Raw genomic sequence first — 21548 nt, 5'->3', positions numbered from 1 at the left:
CTTCAAAGCAAAGCTTGAGGGTCAGTGGTTGTGCCCAATTATACTCTGATTCTTCCCTCTCTCCTTAAAGAATGACATGAAGATGGTTTCCCGCGGTTATCCGCGGGGACGATAACGGTGATGAATTTTGTCACCGTGTCATTCTCTAGGTATCTACCCCTCTCTGTATCCCTATTGCCCTTCCTCTTCTCTATGTCACTGCCCCCCCCCTTCCTGGCACCCAGAAGTGACCAGCGGAAGAGGTGGGAAGGGAAGGGGGACTCACGCGGGGCGAGGGAAGAACAGGGGTGGACTGCCCCCCCTCATTACGTCACTGATCCCGTTGTCCCCAAAGAGCTCAAAACGGGTGGCAGAAGCAATGGAAGTAAAACCCGGATGTCTCAAACCGGCCTCCTTTTTCTGGAGCCATATGGTGGTAACTGTAACTTTCTGAGCTTGAGACTAGCTGCGTCGTCTCCATCACCGTCTGTCACTCCTTCCAGACTTTCACTTCCGGGTAAACCCAGGACAGCCGGAAGTGAGGCAGGGATGGAAATATCCTGAGTCACTGCGACGGAGCAGCCCACGGTAACCGAGACAAACTCTGCGTTTCAAACCTCGCTTCCGCACCGAGCAATGAATGAAAAGAAGGGAGTCTGAACTAGTCCTTCCCGCCTTTGATCCCAGAATGAGGCTTGAAACACATAGCCACGCTCTTCCGGTCGTGATTGGCTGAGTCAGATCCAGCTCTCTGGTTCTTGCGTTCTGCCGTCACATCTTCCCATCTCACGATTGGCTGGAAGTTGGCGTGCTTGACTCAGAGCGAGGCTTGGAACGCCGCCTGGGCCGTGAGGTGTGTTGTGTGGTACCGGCAGAAGGGAGAAGCGTGAAGCTGCCACCGTAAAGAAGAAAAGCGGCCGGGTCCGGTGTCAGGCAGATAAAGAGCGAGGGACGGAGCCGCGCCATGATTACCTCAGCAGGTGAGGGCGCTAGAGACGGGGGTGGAGGCTGGGAGCGGCATTAGCTGAGTCAGGGCCGGGCCTGCGCCCCCTCAGGCCTGCGCTCGAGCTTAGTGCAGCCCTTTCCCTCCAATGCAAATGGGGTGGGGGTGGGGAGACATCTGCCTTTGACCTCCATGGACGTCTGAATCCCCCCCTCATATGATAACCCGTGTCTACCTTACTTAGTAGTTATTTGTGAACCTTTTCCTCCAAGAGCTTCTCCAGACCCTCTTTTACAACCAACTTCAGAGCTTAATGATGCACTGAGTGGGAAAAGTACGTTTTACCTCCCTAGTCTTTGTGCTTTTTGGAAGAGTAAATAGCCAGTGTGCATTTAGCCATTTCACTCCAAGCTGAAGAGCCCTAAACTCTTTAACCTTTGGAAAAATTGGTAAACACGAAAAAGGTTAAGAAAAAAAGTACATATGTAAAGAGCAAAGCAGTTTTTTTTGTTTCACTATGTCCTTAGAAACAAATTGTGCCCAGTGCGGTTAAAAACCCACTGAGGCTTTGTAATGTTTATGCTTGTATTCTGTAAACTGCCTAGTTGTAGATGGTAAATACCTAAAATAGCACATTGTCAATGCATAGTTTTGGAAGAGTTTCATTGTTGCCTGTGAACTACTGTTACCAAAATGTTCTTTTTCTAGTCTCTGCATACTTCAGACTGGAATAAGAATGTTTTGGTAACCGTAATTATTCATGGAGGCAATGCTTGATGTTGATATCGGAAGCATTGCCTTGCTTTCCAGTTTGTTTCTTATAAAAAGAAATTGCTTTAAATACATTTTGGCCTGATGTTCACTGGAATTCTTTGGTTTTACTGATTTGTTCTTGTTTTATTATTCTCCTGTGTAACATGCTAGACAAAAGGCCTGAATATCCAGGCATTCAAGTTTATTAAAATTTGATGAAACGCTAATCATAATTCTAAGCGTCTAACAATTAAAAAGGGGCACAACTAACCTACTTGTTATAGACAAGACATAACTTACATGAAAACAAAAGGATAGTAGGGGGAAATACAATTTTAAAAGAAAAGAGTACAATTAAGGTTAAAAACAAAAGGGCTATTTAGATTATTGCAAAACTTTGTGATTAGGCATTTGAAGGGAGGGGCTGGGGGCTGCAGTAAGTAGATTCTGCTGACAAAAACTGACTGTTTGAACTTAAGTCTAGAAATATCAGGTTAGTTTAAATCCCCCCTCCCCCTCAATCTAACTTCTGCTTATTAACATTATCGGATATTTTTTTGTTTCTGTTGCATCTTATATATGTTTGCTTTGTTTACTGGCTAAGTACTTTATTATTGAAGATTATAAAGTTAGAAATGAAATGTTGCTATGAGGGGCACTGAGTGTGTTTCTTTGATTCTGTAGCTGGAATTATTTCCCTTTTGGATGAAGAGGAGCCACAACTGAAGGTATGTTAGGAAACCTGTGGAATTTATATTGGGGAGTAGAGTAACTTGACATAATCATTTATTTGTATACCAAGTTTCTGAGCGGTGTACAATAATAAAATCTGTCATCATCGTACATACACAAAAATCAGTGTTAAAACTTAGGTGACGACAGGGGAAGTTAGTATAAAAGACAAGAAACCGAGACAAACAGGAATGAAAGGCAAAATTTTCAAGGGAAAAAAAACAAATAAGGGTCAAACAATAGGTGGGGGAAGTGAGTTCTCTAGGGAGAGAAAGAAGATTACAGCAAGAGAAGTGGCCACCACCAGGAATATATAAACATAAAACCATCACAATACTCAGTGCATTGCACATATACATTTTTCAAACAAAAGTTTTTGCCTGTCATGTAAAAGCCAGTTAAGAACTAGAGCAAAAAACAACCCGACCACCTGAAAAGAGAATAACGTTTACATAAAAATGCTTCGATGAACCCTGGACTGAAGGGAAGACAAAATTATTAATTCTTTTGGGGGTACTTTTTAGAAACTGCCATTATTTTGGTTAGACCTATTTTCAGGTAAAGTGGCAGATTTTAATGATAAATTACAGATTACCAGTAAGTAATTGGTTAGCAATTTCATGTTCAGATCCTGGGCTAAATGCCATCCTGTTTTAAGAAATTTGCTACTGGTGGCTGTAGCCAAGGGGATGCTGGGTTGTATAGAGAGAGGTGTTGATGCCGCTCTACATGTCATTGGTGAGGCCTCATTTGAAGTATTGTGTTCAGTTTTGGAGGCTGTATTTGGTCAAGGATATAAAAAGACTTGAAGCAGTCCTGAGGAAAAATACAAAAATGGTAGGGGGTTTGTGCCAAAAAAAGTACGAGAAGAGACTAGAGGACCTTAACATGTACACTCTGGAGGAGAGCAGGGACAGGGGTGATATAATACAGACATTTAAATATTTGAAAGGTATTTTCCAGAGAAGGGAAATTGGTAAAACTATAGGACATAAATTGAGGTTGAGGGGTGGTAGATTTAGGAGTAATGTTAGGAGATTCTTTTTCACAGAGAGGGAGGTGGATGCCTGGAATGCCTTCCCGAGGCAGGTAGTGGAGAGGAAAGCTGTGATGGAATTCAAAAAAGTGTGGGATGAACACAGAGGATCATGAGTTAGAATATGAATGGACTAACTTTCATGGTCTGAATCCCGCAAATGAGATGGTTTGGATAAGGTGGAGTGAGCTTCAACAGCAACTTCAGTAGTTGGAGACTAAGTTCAGTACCGAGCAGACTTCTAAAGTCTATGGCCCAGGAATAACAAAGAAAAAAGACCATTTTAATTTAATCATGAAATTGTGATTACAGGGCAGACTGGATGGACCATTCATGTCTTTGTCTGCCATCATTTACTAAGTTACTGTTCATTTTGCCAGTTTGTTTTAGCACTATTTCAGATTCATAGTGGTTTAATTCAGTTCCTTTGAGCCTTTGCTTACAAAGAATGATTCAGTAGAAGGAAGAAGGTGTTGATGCCCCTGTACAGGTCATTGGTGAGGCCCCACTTGGAGTATTGTGTTCAGTTTTGGAGACCGTATCTGGCGAAAGACGTAAGAAGACTTGAGGCGGTCCAGAGGAGGGCGACGAAAATGATAGGAGGCTTGCGCCAGAAGACGTATGAGGAGAGACTGGAAGCCCTGAATATGTATACCCTAAAGCAGTGATTCCCAACCCTGTCCTGGAGGAACACCAGGCCAATCGGGTTTTCAGGCTAGCCCTAATGAATATGCATGAGAGAGATTTGCATATGATGGAAGTGATAGGCATGCAAATTTGCTTCATGCATATTCATTAGGGCTAGCCTGAAAACCCAATTGGCCTGGTGTTCCTCCAGGACAGGGTTGGGAACCACTGCCCTAGAGGAAAGGAGAGACAGGGGAGATATGATTCAGACGTTCAAATACTTGAAGGGTATTAACGTAAAACAAAATCTTTTCCAGAGAAAGGAAAATGGTAAAACCAGAGGACATAATTTGAGGTTGAGGGATGGTAGATTCAGGGGCAATGTTAGGAAATTCTACTTTATGGAGAAGGTAGTGGATGCCTGGAATGCGCTCCCGAGAGAGGTGGTGGAGAGTAAAACTGACTGAGTTCAAAGAAGCGTGGGATGAACACAGAAGATTTAGAATCAGAAAATAATATTAAAGATTGAACTAAGGCCAGCACTGTATTATTTTTCTCTTTGGCAAGTTTTCTTTGGAATTGCAGCTTACATTGTCAGTGTTCTGGGTCTAATTTGTCAGTACTTCTGTTTTATAACTTCCTTTGGCTAAATGTTCTTTTCATCTTCTATAGGAATTTGCTCTTCTCAAGCTGAATTCTGTTGTGAATGACTTCTGGGCAGAAATTTCTGAGTCTGTGGATAAAATGTAAGTGTTGTAGTTTATTTCCTGGATGTCGCTAAGCTGGAATATTCTTTTAAGCTGAACTGGTGTTTTTCTCTTTCTTTTGCAGTGAAGTGCTATATGAGGATGAAAGTTTCAGAAGTCGTCAGTTTGCTGCGCTGGTGGCGTCCAAAGTGTTTTACCACCTTGGAGCCTTTGAAGAGTCCCTGAACTATGCCCTGGGGGCTGGTGACCTCTTCAATGTTAATGATAATTCCGAATATGTGGAGACTATTATAGGTACTGTAATTTGCAGTATGGGGTGAACAAATGTTATCAAGAAATTGATTTAGTCCAAGGCTGCCTAACCTATGTATCAGGAAAGTATATTCCCGGTTCAAAAGGGGATGTATGTGTATGCAGATGTTCTCTTTAAAAATGACCCCACAGAGTCCTAGCACACATTTACACATGCTTATTGGTATACATATATTTTGTTTGGTTGTTTTGTGTGCACATGTATGTATTTTTCAAAATATATGTATAAGGGCAAGCTTAACCATTAGGCTGTCTTGGTGGCTGCCTAGGGCAGCTCCTTCTGAGAGGCAGCAAAGAGCAGCTATAGTCAAAGCAATAGATCCAGATACTACAGTAACTCAGCTATCACATGGCCCATTTTTTTGGATGACTGTGTGTGAGTTATCAAAGTGCAAAGGACCTCCAGGCAATCTGAATAATGCTGCTATTGGCTTTCTGTTTTTATCTTCGCTATTCACTCTGGAGCTTGTATATGTTTTCATATGCATAACTGTATTCATTGGATGACCCCTGAAGCAGGCATTTAATTACATTATATTAGTGATTTCTATTCCGCCTTTACCTTGCAGTTCAAGGTGGATTACATAAGAATTGTTAAGATATTAAGAAGTACTTAGGGAATAGTTTGAACATTTTCTGGTTTGCTAATGAGTAGTTAGTATTGCAGGAGGAGTTCGGAGTATGTTTGGTTGTGTTATATTGGTTTTATGTATTTTTTGAAGAGTAGGGTTTTTGTTTCTTTTTTTAAGGTTTTGTAGTCTGTGGTCAAAGTCAGCAGATTGGTGAGTTGTTGGTCCAGTTTCGCTGCTCTGGTGGCCAGTAGGACAATTTGGATTGGTGGTTGTGTGAATATTGTGTGGGTTCTTCTGTGTCTGGTTAAGGTGGATTGAGTTAGTCTATTGTTCCAGTAGGTAGGGCTGTCTCCGTTTATAGCTTTGAATAGTAGGCAGTGGAATTTGAAGTGCACTCTGGCTTGTATTGTGAGCCAGTGTGAGTCACGGTACACCTCTGTGATGTGGTCGTATTTTTTCAGTGAGTAGATAAATCTTAGGGCTGTGTTTTGTATTGTTTGAAGTTGTTTTATCGCGGATGCTTGGCAGAGGAGATATAGCATGTTGCAGTAGTCTATTAGGCCAAGGATCAGTGATTGAACCACGAGTTGAGTTGTTTTCTGTCAAAGAATTTTCAGACTTGTCTTAGGTTTCTCATAGTTGCGAATGATGTTTTTATTATTTTGTTGATTTGTGGTTACATAGTCTATCAGCACTCCGAGGAGTTTTAGCATGGGTTGAATGGGGTATAAGATTGAGTTTATTATTAGGTTAGTCAAGGTTGGGGCTTTGCTGTTTTCTAGGAGGATGAATTTTGTTTTGTCAGGGTTAAGTTTTAGTTTGTGTACTCATCCATGTCGCTACTGTTTCAAGTGTTCTGTGTATTGTGCCTACCATGGAGGGCTCAAGTTAATCGAAGGGGAGGAGTATGCTGATGTCATTTGCGTAGCTGTAGGAGGTAATGCCTTGTTTGTCTAGGTATGAGCTTAGGCAATGTATAGGTTGAAGAGTGTGGAAGACAGGGGTGATCCTTGGGGAACTCGACATGGGTTGGACCATGGTTCTGATTTTTCTTTGTTTGTTTTGACTTTATAAGTTCTGGTTTGTAGAAATCCTTTGAGCCATGTTAGTACCTTTCCAGTAATTCCTATTGAGTCTAGAGTTTGTAAAAGGATGTCATGGTCTACTAGATCAAAGGCTGCGGAGATGTTTAGTTGTATGATCAGCATTTTTTTGCCTGTGCTGCGGTGTTGTCTCGCGATGTCCATGAGTGTTCCTAGTAGAGTCTTAGTGCTATAGTTGTGTGGGGTGGAGTAGGTTGTGGTTTTCTAGGTATACATTTAGGGTTTTAGCTACGAGGCCTTCCATTAGTTTAATGTAAAGTGGGATTGAGGCTATGGGTCTGTAGTTGGATGGTTGGTCCGTTGCTCCTTTGAGGTCTTTTAGGAGTGGAATTATGATGATTTCACTGAGGTCTTGTGGGAACTGTCCATCTGTGAGTAGAATTTGTATTCGTTGTAGGAGTAAAGTGCGGAATAGCGTATTGGAGGTTTTAAATAGATATGGTGGGCAGTGTTTAAGGTCACAGGCTGCGTGACTGTATTTGTTGTATAGTTTGTTGAGGTCTGACTATTGTATAGGTGAGAAGTGGGACCAAGTTCTGTCTGCTGCTACTAATTCTTTCTCTGGGGGGGAGTTGAGATCTCTTCTAGGTGAGTAGGTGTTCCATTAAGCATGGCTCTGATATTTGTGATCTTATTTTTGAAGAATGTGGCTAATAAGGTGGCTGAAGGAGGGGGAGTTGTTATTGGTTAGATATGGTATGGTGTCTGCGAGTTCTTTTAGTAACTGGAATAGGTTTTTTTGTGTCTTGGGATCCTTCTATTTGATTGTGTAGTATGTCTTTCTTTTTTCTTTCAGCTTTTGTTTGTATTTTTGGTGTAGTGTTCTCCATGCTTATTTTGTGGAATCATGGCTACTTTTTCTTCATTTTCTTTCTAGTTGTCTGCATTGCCTTTTGAGTTGGAGTAGTTCGTTGTCGAACCATTTGTCTGATTTTTCTATGGATTCTGGTTTTGGATTGTTCTGGAGCTAGCTCATCTAGGGTTGCTGTACTTAGCTGGCTCCATTGTGAGATGAAGTCTTTGGGATTGTAGTCTTAGATTATGGTGTCTGTTTTTGTCCAGAATTTGGTGGGGGTGGGGTTGATGTGTTGATGTGAGTTGTAAGTTATTTTTTGTGTAATTTGGTTTGCTTTTGTTTTTGGTCCAGTTGATTTTGAAGGAGTACGTATAATGGTCAGACCAGAGGGAGCGGTACCAGTATCCGTTTGATGTGTGAATTTCTGGTTGAGTGGGCTGTTGTGACATGTAGGCTTCAATGTCGAGTTGGTGTCCTTTTTCATGTGTGGCTTGAGGGTCTAGTATCTTGTATGTAAAGGCCTCGAGGTATGATAGTAAGTTTTCAACTTGTTTGTAGGATTGGTTTTCGAGGTGGAGGTTTAGGTCTCCTAGAATTAAGTTGTAGGTTGTCGTTAATGAGTTTCGGTATATGAAATCTTAGAATTTTGGTTTTGCTGTGTTCCAATTTCCTGGAGTTATGTAGCAGAGCATGCATGTTAAGTGTTCCTTTGAGTGTTGTGCTTGAGAGTTGACAGGCTAGTATATCCATGTATAGGGTGGTTGTTTTGTCTTGTATTTTTAGGTCTAATGTGGTTTTGGCTATGATGGCAATTCCTCCTCCTCTTTTGTTCTCTCTGCAGACCACTATTATTTTGTATCCTTTAGGGCAGACTTCCATTATTCTGGGGTCTGAATCTGAAGTAAACCAAGTTTCTGTGAGGAAAAGGCAATCTATGTTTTCTTCTTCTATCCAGTTTTTTATGTGTTCTGTCTTGGGGCCTATGGCTCTGATTTTAACGTATGCACATGTTAGAGTAGTGTAGTCCATTTTGTTTGTGTGATTTGAATAATTTTCGGGTAGATGAGTGATCTTTGGTGAGGTTGCGTTTTGGTCTTGTAAGGGTTTGTGGAAACATGGCTTGTGAAGGATCCTACAATAAAGTTCCGCCTGATTATCCCTTACTTTGGAGGTCCTTTGTGCTTCATATGTATGGTACACTTTGGCCCTCTTCTACATTTTTATTGTGTGCAAGTTATCAGAATCTCAGTAGGGGGCTTAGAGGGTTAAAAGGAAATTTTGAGGTGGTGGAGGATGTAAGACTGAACATTTATCTGGAACACCTAAATGACCTTTTCACTGGCCATGACCCTAAACTTAATGAACAAACAAACAAAGAAGCTACCTGGAAAACAGGAGAAGAATCTTGGAGTACCTCAGGCATCTATGACACAGCCATGGTACTGGACATTATGGCAGTGGGCGAGTTGACCTGCACAGACAGCAAATGGGGGTCCATCCTTGAATGACGAGTCCTGAGGGAGCTCAGGCAGGATGCCACATTCTCTTTGCCGTGAAGGAACTGGGTTTAGCAAAACCTTTTTTGGGCCTAGCAGCAGGCTCACATAGCGGTGTGAGGAAATGCTTGGGGAACAGGCAGGATGAGTAAACCAGCAGAGTAAGCCAAGCATTGTTCCTGATGTTATGACTCACAGGGTACTTCTTGACAATGCACCTCTTGTTGTGACTGCTCTTCACCTTGGGCAGATTACGGAGAGGAGCTTGGCAATGAGCAGACAATATAATTCATGGAAGAAAAGAGAGCTTTTATCAACGGCCATCCAACAATTCTTGGGCAGAATGATCATTTTGGTTCACGTTACCTTTAAAGCACCTTCAGGCACAGGAATCCTGGCAGAGGTGTCTAGCCGCTGGACTGACTATAGGGTTCTTAGAGGAGGGCTTTGGTAACACTGGGTGCTTCTGGAAAACAGTAAAAAAGATGAAAAAAAGATTAACCGCTACTAACAAGATACTCAAAAGGTTAACCGATCAGGAGAATAGTTATTTACTCACATGAAGGAAAGAATCTCAGAATTGCCACTCCGTGGATCATAATGAAATTATCCAACTAAGGAATTGTGGCAGGAGTATCTTTCATAGATCCAAAACCTTCATCTTATCAATGTGTATAATTAATACACTTCATCAAAATTAATAATATAAATTACTACTAAAAAATTTTTTTGTTTTTTTGTTTTAAATTTTTTTTTAGCGTTTTTTTCTTTTTAAAGACAAGTATAAAAACTCAATTGTGCAAAAGGCTGTAAACACATTTCATCCTTATCTAATTTAAGTGCAAAAACTGTGTGCATAACAGTCTTAAAGTTTTAAGGAGGACAGAAGCGCTTATCTTTTTGCTTATGTCCAAGCGGCATTGAATAGTCGCTAAAGTCCCTTCAGTTGTAGCTTTAGAGAATCGCTGGTTCCGACGTGCACATTTCGATACTGCTTCAGGGAACCGAAAAGCCACTGCTGAACCCTTCCAAAAAAAGTGGCCAATGAAGTCTCATATATTGTTAGAACTCCGGTGCTAACTGCAAAAATTCGTACCTCCTCATTATCCAGTGTCGGAACCAGAGATTCTCTAAAGCTAAGTTTTATTCTTTTTAGAGTTTCAGACCCAAAATGATAAAGCTATAACCTGTTTGGTTCTGCGTAATCAACTAGAGAGATATATACCATTCTTCTGACACTTTATTGATTGGGTGGTGAGGTGGTTTTATAGCCTTCATGTCTCTGAGCACAGTTCCTAGAAACAGTAAAGAAGAACATTTTTAGATTTTTTTTCTGATTCAATACATATGGAGTGACTTTTTGTTTGTTTATGTTCTCTTTTGTCACTCAACAGCTTAGTACTGTGTGAGTTATATTGCCTCTCTTTTTGGTTTTTTGATTGAGTATTCTATAATAGGAAGTAGGTGCTTGCTTTACTCCATATAATAGGTTCCTGCCAGGTGCCTTGTTGTAGAATTCCCTCCACCTCCACTTGGCATCTAATGGTAAGTAGGTGCCTACTTCGTTTTATAAAATACTAATGTACGCACTTACACTGGCCATGTGTGCGGGAAAGTTCCAACGATGGCTTGCATAACTTTACACTCTGGCTAGACTCCACCAGTTTCAAACTATGCTGATGATCTTTCTAGAACAGTGCATAGGAGTAGATGTAACACATATATTTTGTTTGTTTATTGAAAGCTTCTTTACTACTACTAATCACTGGGTGAGTCAGTTCAGAGCAGTTTACAGGAGCTTCTGCAAAGGTATTACAGTACAGAGTTAGATTGTTTCTTTGATGGGTTTTGGTATATCACAACCTTTGGGTTTAGTGTATTTAGGCATCGTGGTGTGGTGCATTTGGTCTTATTGACTGAGTATAAAGTATTTACACACTATCCTATGCATTTGAATTGTTGCACTATTGTATATTTATATTAAATTTACACTTATCCTATGTAATTCTAGCAAATAATGTATGATGATCAGGATTGCAGTTAACTAGTCTAACTTAGTTTACTATACCCTACTAGATTAACCATTTCAGCTAAGTAAATGCATCATAACAGGCACCCTCAATGTAGGTACCTTCTTTGTAGAGTGATTCCCGTAGTGTCTGTCCTTTGTGTTCTGCCAGCTTAGAAATAGTTCAGTTGCATCGTAGATGGCAGATGATCTGGATAAGTGAATATAGTTCACCATTCTTGCTTGGGATACGAAGCTACTTACAATTTTGGGAAATGTGTTCTTGTGCTAAGGCGGTCTCAAATGTCATTTTATTTTAGCAAAGTGCATTGATCACTACACAAAGCAGTGTGTGGAGAATGCTGATCTTCCTGAGGGTGAGCGCAAAGCTGTGGACCAGCGACTGGAAGGCATTGTGGACAAGATGTTCCAGCGCTGCTTGGATGACCATAAGTACAAACAGGCCATTGGCATCGCGCTGGAGACTCGCCGGCTTGATGTCTTTGAGAAAACAATCTTGGAATCAGTAAGTGTCAGAAATGGCAAGAGCATTGTGTTTTGATTTTACATTCCAATTTATAGTTTCCAATTTATTTTGTAGATAAGCCACTGTGGTTTTATTTTGCTAGCCTGTTCAGATTTTAACTGAGAAATGCTGTTGTGTCCTAGGACTGGATACAAGGGGAATGCTTTTTATGCCTAAATTAATCTTATCAAAGCCCTGTATCTCTGCTATGCTGGGGAGTGATGGGTGTATCTGGGTGTGGTAATTAGGGGGAGAATGTGGCACATTGGTTAGAGCTACAGCCTTAGCACCCTGAGGTTTTGGATTCAAATCCTGTACTGCTCCCTGTGACCCTGGACAAGTCACTTAATCCACCACCGTCCCAGGTATATTAGATAGATTGTGAACCCACCTGGACAGATAGGGAAAATGCTTGAAGTACCTATATATTAACAACTTTGAGCGTGGTTGTATAACTACAGAAAGTCCCAATCTCTTTCCACTAATGCTGTATTGCTTGGTATCCTTGCCAGACCAGTCCAGAACCTCTGGTACACGCCTGCCAACCAGCAGATGGAGTTGGAGAGCAAACACTTGTGAGCTCTGCCTTGTAGGGACACTACGCAGCCTTTGGTCCAGAGGCCTTCCTGAGTGCTGCAGGGGTATTGAGCTGCTCTGTTTCTGATTTCTGTTTTGTGTTTTTCAAGGAGTATAGTTTTTCTTCTTGTGTTTTCAAGTTTCTGTTTTCTGTGGTCTTGTTTCACTGGTTTGTTATAAATAGATTTGAAGCAGTTGGTATTGTTCTTATGACTCAAGAAAAAGGAAAAACACTTTGTCTCCATTGCTTTGCTTTGTCATTCAAAATACTGGAGACCTAAGGCTGCATGGTGGCCTTGTAGGGCAGGGATCACAAGTTTTTGTCTCCATCTTTGTGTAAACATAAGCCAAAGATTCTAGACTCATCTGGTAGGCCTAAAGGAAAGAAAATTAAGTTTTCCTTTCTTTTGGTTGTGCTGATGCAGGTGGCATATTATTGTATCACTTTGTACAGTAAGCAGTGTGAGAACTTTTTTTTTTTTTTTCAATGTTTTTTATTATGTTTTCAAAAAATAAATGCCAAACAGCAACGTAGTGTACAACAATAAGCAGTGAGTACCAAAATTCAGCCCAGTTCCACTCCCGTCCCTGTGTTCCCCCTCCCCCAACAACAACAGAAATCACAAAGTGCAATAGAAATATTCCAGTCCAGTGTGTCTTATACCAGTGGAGCTCAAACATTGAGTAAATGGCTGCGAGCTCTGGGTGTCAATGTATTCCAGAATGGCTCCCAACGAGTACAATACCCTCGCCCCTGCATTGAGTCCAATGAGGAATGATACAGATGTTCCATGGAGGCTTGTTGCAACATCAACATATGCCAATGTGCAAGCGTAGGAGAGTCTGAAGAGATCCAACAGTGAAGTATCACTTTCTTCCTCAACAGTATCGTACGATCCAGAAAACTCTGAAATCCCTTCGGGGAGGATCTAGGAAGAGACTTCAAAGTAAACAACATAACCAGGCAAAATGTATATTGATAATGCCACATTGCCATTATATGCTGGTGTATATGTTGCCAAAACATCTGCACCTTCACACAGTAGCAGGAGAATATTGACATTTAAGGCATCGGTCTGAAGCGCACATTTTCACCCGATACATATAAGAGGGAGATCGGTAAAGCCGTAACAAAAATTTATAGTTCATTTCAATCAATGTCACTTGAGGGGTCAATGTCACAGAGGTCTCGGTAGGCGATACGTTGGCCTCTAGTGACCACAACATGATTTGGTTCAACCTCAGGAAAGGTTTCACTAAGTCAAGCACATCAACCAAGGTCCTCAACTTTAAGGGCACAAACTTCGAAAGCATGGGAGATTTCGTCCATCGGGCACTGCAAAACCACGCCGAAACAGATAATGTAGAGGTAATGTGGTCAACTCTGAAATCAACCTTACACGAAGCAACCAACGTCAAATCAGTAAGTAAACGGCAAAGAAACAATAGACCACAGTGGTTCTCTGCGGAGATCTCAGACCTCATAAAAAAGAAGAAAAGAGCATTCATCCTCTACAAACAATCAGGGAAGCGAGAATCCAAGGAAGACTATCTGGCCAAGTCAAAAGCGGTCAAAACGGCAGTCAGGGAGGCCGAATGGAGAAGAACCTTGCGAAGAACATCAAGAAGGGCGATAAATCCTTCTTCCGGTATATTAGTGACCGAAAAAGAAACACAGATGGGATAGTACGCCTTAGGAAACCCGACGGGAACTATGTAGAATCGGACTCCGACAAAGCCAAACTTTTAAATGAATACTTCTGCTCGGTCTTCACTTGCGAGGCACTGGGATCCGGCCCTCAGCTGCCGACGAGGGAAAACTCGGAAGACCCGTTTCTAAATTTCGAGTTTATGCCCAGTAGTGTCTACGAGGAGCTATCAAGACTCAAGGTGAACAAAGCTATGGGACCGGACAAACTACACCCCAGGGTGCTCAGGGAGTTGAGTGACGTCCTGGCGGAACCGTTATCCACGCTCTTCAATCTTTCCCTAAGAACAGGAAAAGTCCCGTTGGATTGGAAAATGGCTAACGTCATACCACTCTATAAAAAGGGATGCAGGACGGAGGCTGAGAATTATAGACCGGTGAGTCTCACATTGATAGTGAGTAAACTTATGGAAACACTAATCAAATGCCAATTGAATACGATCCTGAACGAGGAGAATCTACGAGATCCCCATCAACATGGTCTTACGAAGGGTAGGTCCTGTCAATCAAATCTGATCAGCTTCTTTGACTGGGTAACAAGAAAGCTGGATATAGGGGAGTCCCTGGACATCGTGTACTTGGACTTCAGCAAAGCATTTGATAGCGTCCCACACCGCAGGTTATTGAGCAAGAAGGGTTCGATGGGACTAGGTGAAACATTAACCGCATGGGTTAGGGACTGGCTTAGAGGTAGACTTCAGAGGGTAGTGGTAAACGATACCCTTTCCGATACGACGGAGGTGATCAGCGGAGTGCCGCAGGGCTCGGTCTTGGGCCCGATCCTATTTAACATCTTCGTAAGAGACTTGGCTGAGGGGCTTCGAGGTAAAATTACATTATTTGCCGATGACGCCAAACTATGCAACATAGTAGGCAACCGCACAACAGATGAAAGCACAGTGCCCAACAAAAGCTCAATGCCCGACAGTATGACGCAGGACCTACTCCTGCTGGAGCATTAGTCAAAGACTTGGCAACTAAGTTTCAGTGCCAAAAAATGCAAGGTCATGCACCTTGGCGGCAAAAGTCCATGCAGGACTTACACCCTAAATGGTGAGATCCTAGCAAGGAATGTAGCAGAACGTGACTTGGGGGTGATCATTAGCGAAGACATGAAGACTGCCAATCAAGTGGAGAAAGCTTCATCCAGGGCTAGACAAATCATGGGCTGTATCCATAGAAGTTTCGTCAGCCATAAGCCCGAGGTCATAATGCCGTTGTACAGATCCATGGTGAGACCCCATCTGGAATACTGTGTACAATTCTGGAGGCCGCATTATCAAAAAGATGTGTGGAGAGTTGTCGGTTCAGCGAATGGCCACCAGGATGGTCTCAGGACTCAAGGATCTCCCGTATGAGGAACGACTGGGTAAGTTGCAGCTGTACTCACTCGAGGAACGCAGAGAGAGGGGAGACATGTTTGAGACGTTCAAATATGTCACATGCCGTATCGAGGTGGACTAGGATTTCTTTTTCCTTAAAGGACCCACGGCAACAAGAGGGCATCTGTTGAAAATCAGGGGTGGGAAATTTCATGGCGACACCAGAAAATATTTCTTCACTGAAAGAGTGGTTGATCGCTGGAATAATCTTCCACAACAGGTAATTGAGGCCAGCAGCGTGCCAGATTTTAAGAAAAGCCCTCGTTTAATTATGAGGGCAGAAACCTCGCAGGGCAAATCCATGGACCATTTGGTGGCATAAGAGGCATAAGAAAGTTCACCCAGACACTCCTGAAGATGACGATGATAAAATCGCAGAGGGATCGATATCTGCAATAGCAGGTGTAATGGTCACCTCCACTCTCGAATTAAGAAGGAGGCGAGTGATATAACGATTGGGCTGCCTAGGTCTAGTTAAGGTCACCAGCAAACTCCCAGATTTATTTCCAAATTTATAGTAATGAACTCTAGAATAATAAAGCTAGCGCTGTGTACGCTTATATGAAAGAGTGTTCAGGGCAGCTTGTGCCGCTGTCAGGGCCTCCCTCGACTGAAAAGTGGGATGTGCGATGTGTGCCCGCTTCAGTGTTCTATAACCCTGTTCCAAGTGTAAAATCCCCTGAGAGAGTCTCTTTCTCTGGGCCATGATGTAGGAAATAATGTCTCCCCTAAGAACGGATTTTGCCACCTCCCAAAATAATAATGGGGTCTCCTTATGTTGAGAATTATAAGTGACATAATCCTCCCACTTTGAAGTAAGATACCGAGTAAAGTCCGAGTTACTAATTAAATAGGAGGGAAATCTCCAAGTCCCTTGGGTAGGAAATCCATCACCATGTAAAAGATCCACTGATCTGTCCACACTTGGAATAAGTTGGAAGAACTGCTGGACATACTCTGAGGGATTGCCTAGTATTGGTTGTTCTGTTGTCTGCTATGTGACCGGGGAGGGGGGGACTGTGGGGTACTTTGGGATGGGGAATATGGGCTGGAGGCGGGGAAGGGAAGGTGAAAACTAGATGGGGCTGAATGGTTTTTGTTTTTGATTTTGGGTTGTGGTTTTATTGCTTTTAATATTGTACTACTTATATTGTACTTGTAACTGATACTACGTGTGTCTTGTGGTTTTGCTCTTGTTGTACATTATATTGAAAACTTTTCAATAAAAATTTATATATGAAAAAAAAAAGATCCACTGATCTGATACAGAGAGAGGACCCCCTCTGAAGAATGTACCTGGGAGAAGGAAGCTGTGGGAAGCAATATATAATCTATTCTGAAAAACGTGTGATGCGCTCTCGATTGATGAGTAAAATCTCTGTCTGTAGGATGCAATAGGCGCCACGGGTCAGTCAAATCTAAAGTATCGCAGAGAAAGGAAATGTCCCTAGTTATACTAGGGTGTTGTGAAGGACCCGGTGCCGTTCTTTCTAAATCCTGGTCCAACACCTGATTTAAGTCCCCCAATATCAGTGGAGATGTCTGGTCCCTAAGAACAAGGCGTACCAGAGAGGAAAAGAATTTGTGGTCATATTGGTTAGGTGCATATACTACCATAATAAGATAGGATTGACCAGACATTGTAAGTTTGCACAAGAGAATTCTCTCATCTTCGTCACCATATAAACGTTCCACCCGGCCTGGGAACCCCTTCCGTATTAAGAGGGCTACGCCTGCTTTCTTATTAGACGAAGAAGCTGATATTACTTGGCCCACCCACCCTCTCTGTAGTTTGGCATGTTCTGCATCCGTAAATCGGGTTTCCTGCAGGCATGTCAAATCCGCTTTATGAGTTTGGAGACGTTGAAGCAGTTTAGTTCTCTTTACAGGAGATGTGACGCCACCCACATTCCAGGACAGTATTCGAAAGGTCCTACCACTCACTGCCAAAAGAATAAGCACATACCAACATGCTCACTGGAAAAGACCCCCTGGCGCTCATCCCTTGCCCAGGAGGCAAAATATTAATCCCCACTACAGAAGTCTGAGATAAACCAAAAAAGTGATATACAAAGACACACCGGAATATACAAAAAATACACCCCCAACCCCCTCCCCACCCTCCTCTCCTTAATCCACCCTTGCCCATCCCACCAGGCAATAGGAAAAGAGAGCACGATAAAGAAGCCTTCAGAGCCCCTTCCCCTAAGGTGAGCTACTAAACAAGGAAGGAGAAAAGCCATGCTAGCAGTAATTATATAACAAACAATGAACCACCAGTATAGTCAGCATTTGTATAAACAAAGAAGGCATGAGCAGTCATGTAGGAAGCGATGATGAAGGCTCCAAATTATTAATAAACTCTCCTGCCAAAGTCGCTGAGTCAAAGACATGCCACTTTCCATTTTGCTGAATTTTTAACACTGCCGGATAAAGAAACATAAAATGGCATTTCCATTCAACGAGTTTAGCACAGAGAGGGTGGAACACCCTCCGTTTATCCGTTAAGGCTGCTGAATAATCCTGGCCAATCCGCAATGGAGTAGATTCATAATTCAACAAGTCTTTCTTAGCGCGGTAAGCCCGAAGCAATTTTAACTTGTGCCGGTAGTTATACAATTTACCGATCACCACCCTTGGTCGTTGGTCCTTCCCAGAGCAGGATCCCACTCGATGTACCTGCTCAAAGCGTGCGGGGCCCAAAGAAGTAGGCATCAGCAACTCGCTGGCCAACCAAGATTCCACTACGGAGAGAAGCACGGAGTCAGTGATAGTCTCCGGCAATCCAATAAATCTCAAATTGCCCCGGCGTGATCTGTTCTCTAGATCTTCAAGCTTTTCTTGACAAGTGCGTAATTGGGTCATGAGTGTCGCAACATCTGACGCCATTGAGGTGGCCTCGTCCTCCACCAAGGCGACCCGGTTCTCTAATTCAGTTACTCGAGTAGAGTTGTCCTCCAGGAGTGATTCCAATTTAGTAAGTTGTGAGGAAATTTGTTCCATATGAGGACCCAGAGCTTGCAATATTGCCTGTTGAAGTTCTACTCGCATCTCGAGAGAAAACGCCGGACTAGTTGCACGCGGCGTATCCACCATTTTGTCCTCTCCAGGCTTACTCTTCTCTCACTCTTTTTTAGTAGTTTTTGAGGTCATAGCTGGTTACAATTTCGCCAAATATTTGTCCATGTAACAGCAAATAAGTGCGCTGAAAAAGGCAGGCAAAGTACACACAACGATTCTCTTTTTATGGCTAAAAGAGGAACAGGGCTCTGGAGCTGGCACGAGGTGCTGCTTTCCAGTTCACAGCATCACGTAATCTCTCAGAACTTTTTGTTTTTTTAATTTGCTGAAGTTAAGTACTATATTTGATTGTGTTGCAGAATGATGTCCCAGGGATGTTGGCATATAGCCTGAAGGTCTGCATGTCTCTGATGCAAAACAAGCAGTTCCGTAACAATGTGTTGAGAGTGCTGGTTAAAATCTACATGAACTTGGAGAAACCAGACTTCATCAATGTCTGTCAGGTAGGTCCCAGCATGGTTGCCACTGCTTTTTAGATCATTCCATCCCTGCACTGAGTCCAGCCATCTCAGGGACACAGCTTCTTTGTTCCAGCCACCCCCGCCCAACTACTTCTCTTCTCTTCTTGGTTTCCATTCTTCAAGTTTTTCTTGATTTAGTTCCTGCCTTTCCTCTTTTTCCCAGTGCCTGATTTTCCTGGATGACCCCCAAGCAGTGAGTGACATTCTGGAGAAACTAGTTAAGGAAGACAGCCTCCTCACGGCATACCAAATCTGCTTTGACTTATATGAAAGTGCAAGCCAGCAATTCCTGTCCTCTGTCATCCAGAACCTACGCACTGTGGGCACACCCATTGCATCTGTACCTGGTTCCACCAACACTGGCACTGTTTCTGGTGTGGACAAAGACAGGTGAGCAGAGTTCATCTAATTTAGTCTCTTGTGTAAAGGAGATCATTTCCATGGCTGAACCTTTCAATGCCTGTAATATATAAGGCGTAACACCTGCCCTAGTGAACTTACAGTCCAAGGGAAATGATAATTGAGCAGTTGAAATGGCAGGTGAGGGAAGGTGTAGCAGTGAAAGGGAGAATTGGATGGGGTCAGTGAGGTGGATAACGACACGCAATGTCTATGACCTCTGACTTCTAAAACTTGGTCTATGGCACAGGAGAAGATTACTGTTGTACTGTTGGCCCCATGGCACAGGGAACAAGTGCTGTTCCCTGCCATGCAGAAGGATTGTGATTTTCTCTCCAGATTGCTCAGGACTGGAGAAGCTACAGAGGCCGTGCTCAGACCATCCTGCCACCCCCACTGTAGGGGTTGGGGAAGAGAAGTCATGTTTACTTCTTAAGAGTGGCTCTTAAGTTTCTGTATTCAGGAATAGAACTGCGATGACCGGACTAGACATATTGAGATGAGGTGGGGATATAAAATAGAACAGAGAGAGTTCTAGAGTGGTTTGTACTGAAGACTGATGTGCTGGATCTAAGCTCTGATTCCAAGCAAATGAAGTGTAGAGTAGAGAATGACATGGGGACAAATTTTTCCCCATCCCTGCAAGAACTCAATTTCCCCGTCCTGTCCCCGTTAGTTTTGTCCCTACCCCATTTCTGTAAACTACCTTCACCGCACAAGCCTCAAACACTTAGGATTTTAAAGTGTTTGAGGCTTGTGCAGATGAGGACAGAGCTTGCAGGAATGGGACAGGGAAAAATTTGTCCCCGTGTCATTCTCTAGTGTAGAGGAACAAGAGAAACTGCTGGTGTAAAAGAAAAGATCTTCCTCTAGTTCCTGAAGGCCTGGGGTCCCTGTTGGTGCTGGGAATTCCCACTCTTGTACAGGAGGAGGTCAGTGGGATATGCCATGTGCTGTCTACAATTTGTTTCTGTTCTGGTCTAGTGGAGCTGCGGAGGCTGAAGAAAAGTCAGGAAGCCCATCTGCTGGGAAATCTACAGATGATGTGAGTATAGGTGGTTGCCAGAGATGCCCACGCATGAAGCGATAAAGTGGTAATCCCCGGGCCCTTCCTCTCTTCCTCCCCCCCCACCTATTCAGAGCATTGTCTTAGGCATCTAACTTTGCTCTGCTTCTGTCATCTTTGAGGGCTTATGGAAATTTAATTTGTTTAGTGTTTGATTGCCCCTATTCATTGGCAGCTCAAAGTGAGTTAGAGTCGGACATAGTATGTCTGGTGGTCTGTGAAAAGCATGCCTGTGAGAGAAAGATGTGTGTCTGGATTAGCCTTGGAATGTGGTCAAATAGTCATTTGGGCACCCACATTCTTGTTTTATCTGTTGCATGTTCATATGTTGACTCTGCGTGTGGGCAGTGCCACTGCCTGGCATTCTCACTCTCCCCATAAAGTACTGTAGCATGCAGTTCACCCAGTTCCATGCTTATGCACTTATTTAACTTAAGAACGAACAATCTTACAGAATGTTTCAAAGTGCAGCATGACTGGCTGTAGCTTTGGGAGGTGGGATTTGTTTTAGGGACCAGTCTATTACCAGAGGGCTTGTCTGAATATATCTCTCTTTGCAGACCCCGGAGCCAAAAGATCAGATTTCAAAAATGATTAAAATTTTAAGTGGTGAAATGGCCATCGAGCTGCATCTGCAGTTTTTGATACGAAATAACAACACGGACCTAATGATTCTGAAGAACACAAAGGTGGGTGCTAGTCCCCTCTTGGGTTCCTACTGGGGATGGAAGTGCTCTGAGAGGATTAAATTGCAGTCTTCAGACGAGTCCTAGCCTCAGCTTTGCCAGACCACACTGGATGGCTTCTAGCAGGATACTGATATTAAGGACATAAGAATTGTTTCATACTGGAAGAGACTGAAGGTCCATCAAGCCCGGTATCTTGTTTCCAGCAGTGGCCAATCCAGGTTAGATGTATCTGGCAAGATCCCAAGGAGTAATTATGTTGCTTATCCTAAGAATAAGTGGATTTTCCCAAATCCTTCTTAATAATGGCTTATGGATTTTTGTTTTAGGAAATTATTATTCTGGCTGAAGCTTTTATTCTCGGGCAGTAATGATAGGTTCAATGTACTTATTTAATCCACCTCCCTTATTCTAAAACACACCTGTTAATTCAGTGTAAAGGAAACCTGCAAGAACACTCTAAAAGTGTGGAAAAGCTTCCTTTTGTTCAGACACCTTTGCTAATTTTTGTTTAGAAATAAATCAGTCTGCCGCTACTGTGCTGTTCATCAGTGGGAAACCAGCCTGTCCTAGAGAGGGAAGTCTGACATAGGTATCCT

At 42.7% G+C, this 21548-nt stretch overlaps 1 protein-coding gene across 1 annotated transcript in view; it reads left to right on the top strand.

Annotated features, from left to right (window-relative positions):
- Positions 1-643: 643 nt before the first annotated feature.
- Positions 644-21548, top strand: part of PSMD1 (proteasome 26S subunit, non-ATPase 1) — a 182112-nt gene continuing 161207 nt past the window's right edge. The window contains exons 1-9 of the mRNA XM_033958253.1: positions 644-959; positions 2360-2403; positions 4743-4816; positions 4902-5071; positions 11385-11590; positions 18637-18780; positions 18962-19188; positions 20182-20242; positions 20824-20952. Coding sequence (XP_033814144.1) covers positions 944-959; positions 2360-2403; positions 4743-4816; positions 4902-5071; positions 11385-11590; positions 18637-18780; positions 18962-19188; positions 20182-20242; positions 20824-20952 — 1071 coding nt within the window. The 5' untranslated portion in view covers positions 644-943. The remainder of the gene's footprint in view (positions 960-2359; positions 2404-4742; positions 4817-4901; positions 5072-11384; positions 11591-18636; positions 18781-18961; positions 19189-20181; positions 20243-20823; positions 20953-21548) is intronic.

Source organism: Geotrypetes seraphini, chromosome 9 (assembly GCF_902459505.1).
Source record: "Geotrypetes seraphini chromosome 9, aGeoSer1.1, whole genome shotgun sequence".
Classification (NCBI taxonomy): Eukaryota; Metazoa; Chordata; class Amphibia; order Gymnophiona; family Dermophiidae; genus Geotrypetes; species Geotrypetes seraphini.
The sequence above is the reverse complement of the archived record's forward strand: the minus strand, read 5'-3'. Positions and strand labels throughout refer to the sequence as shown.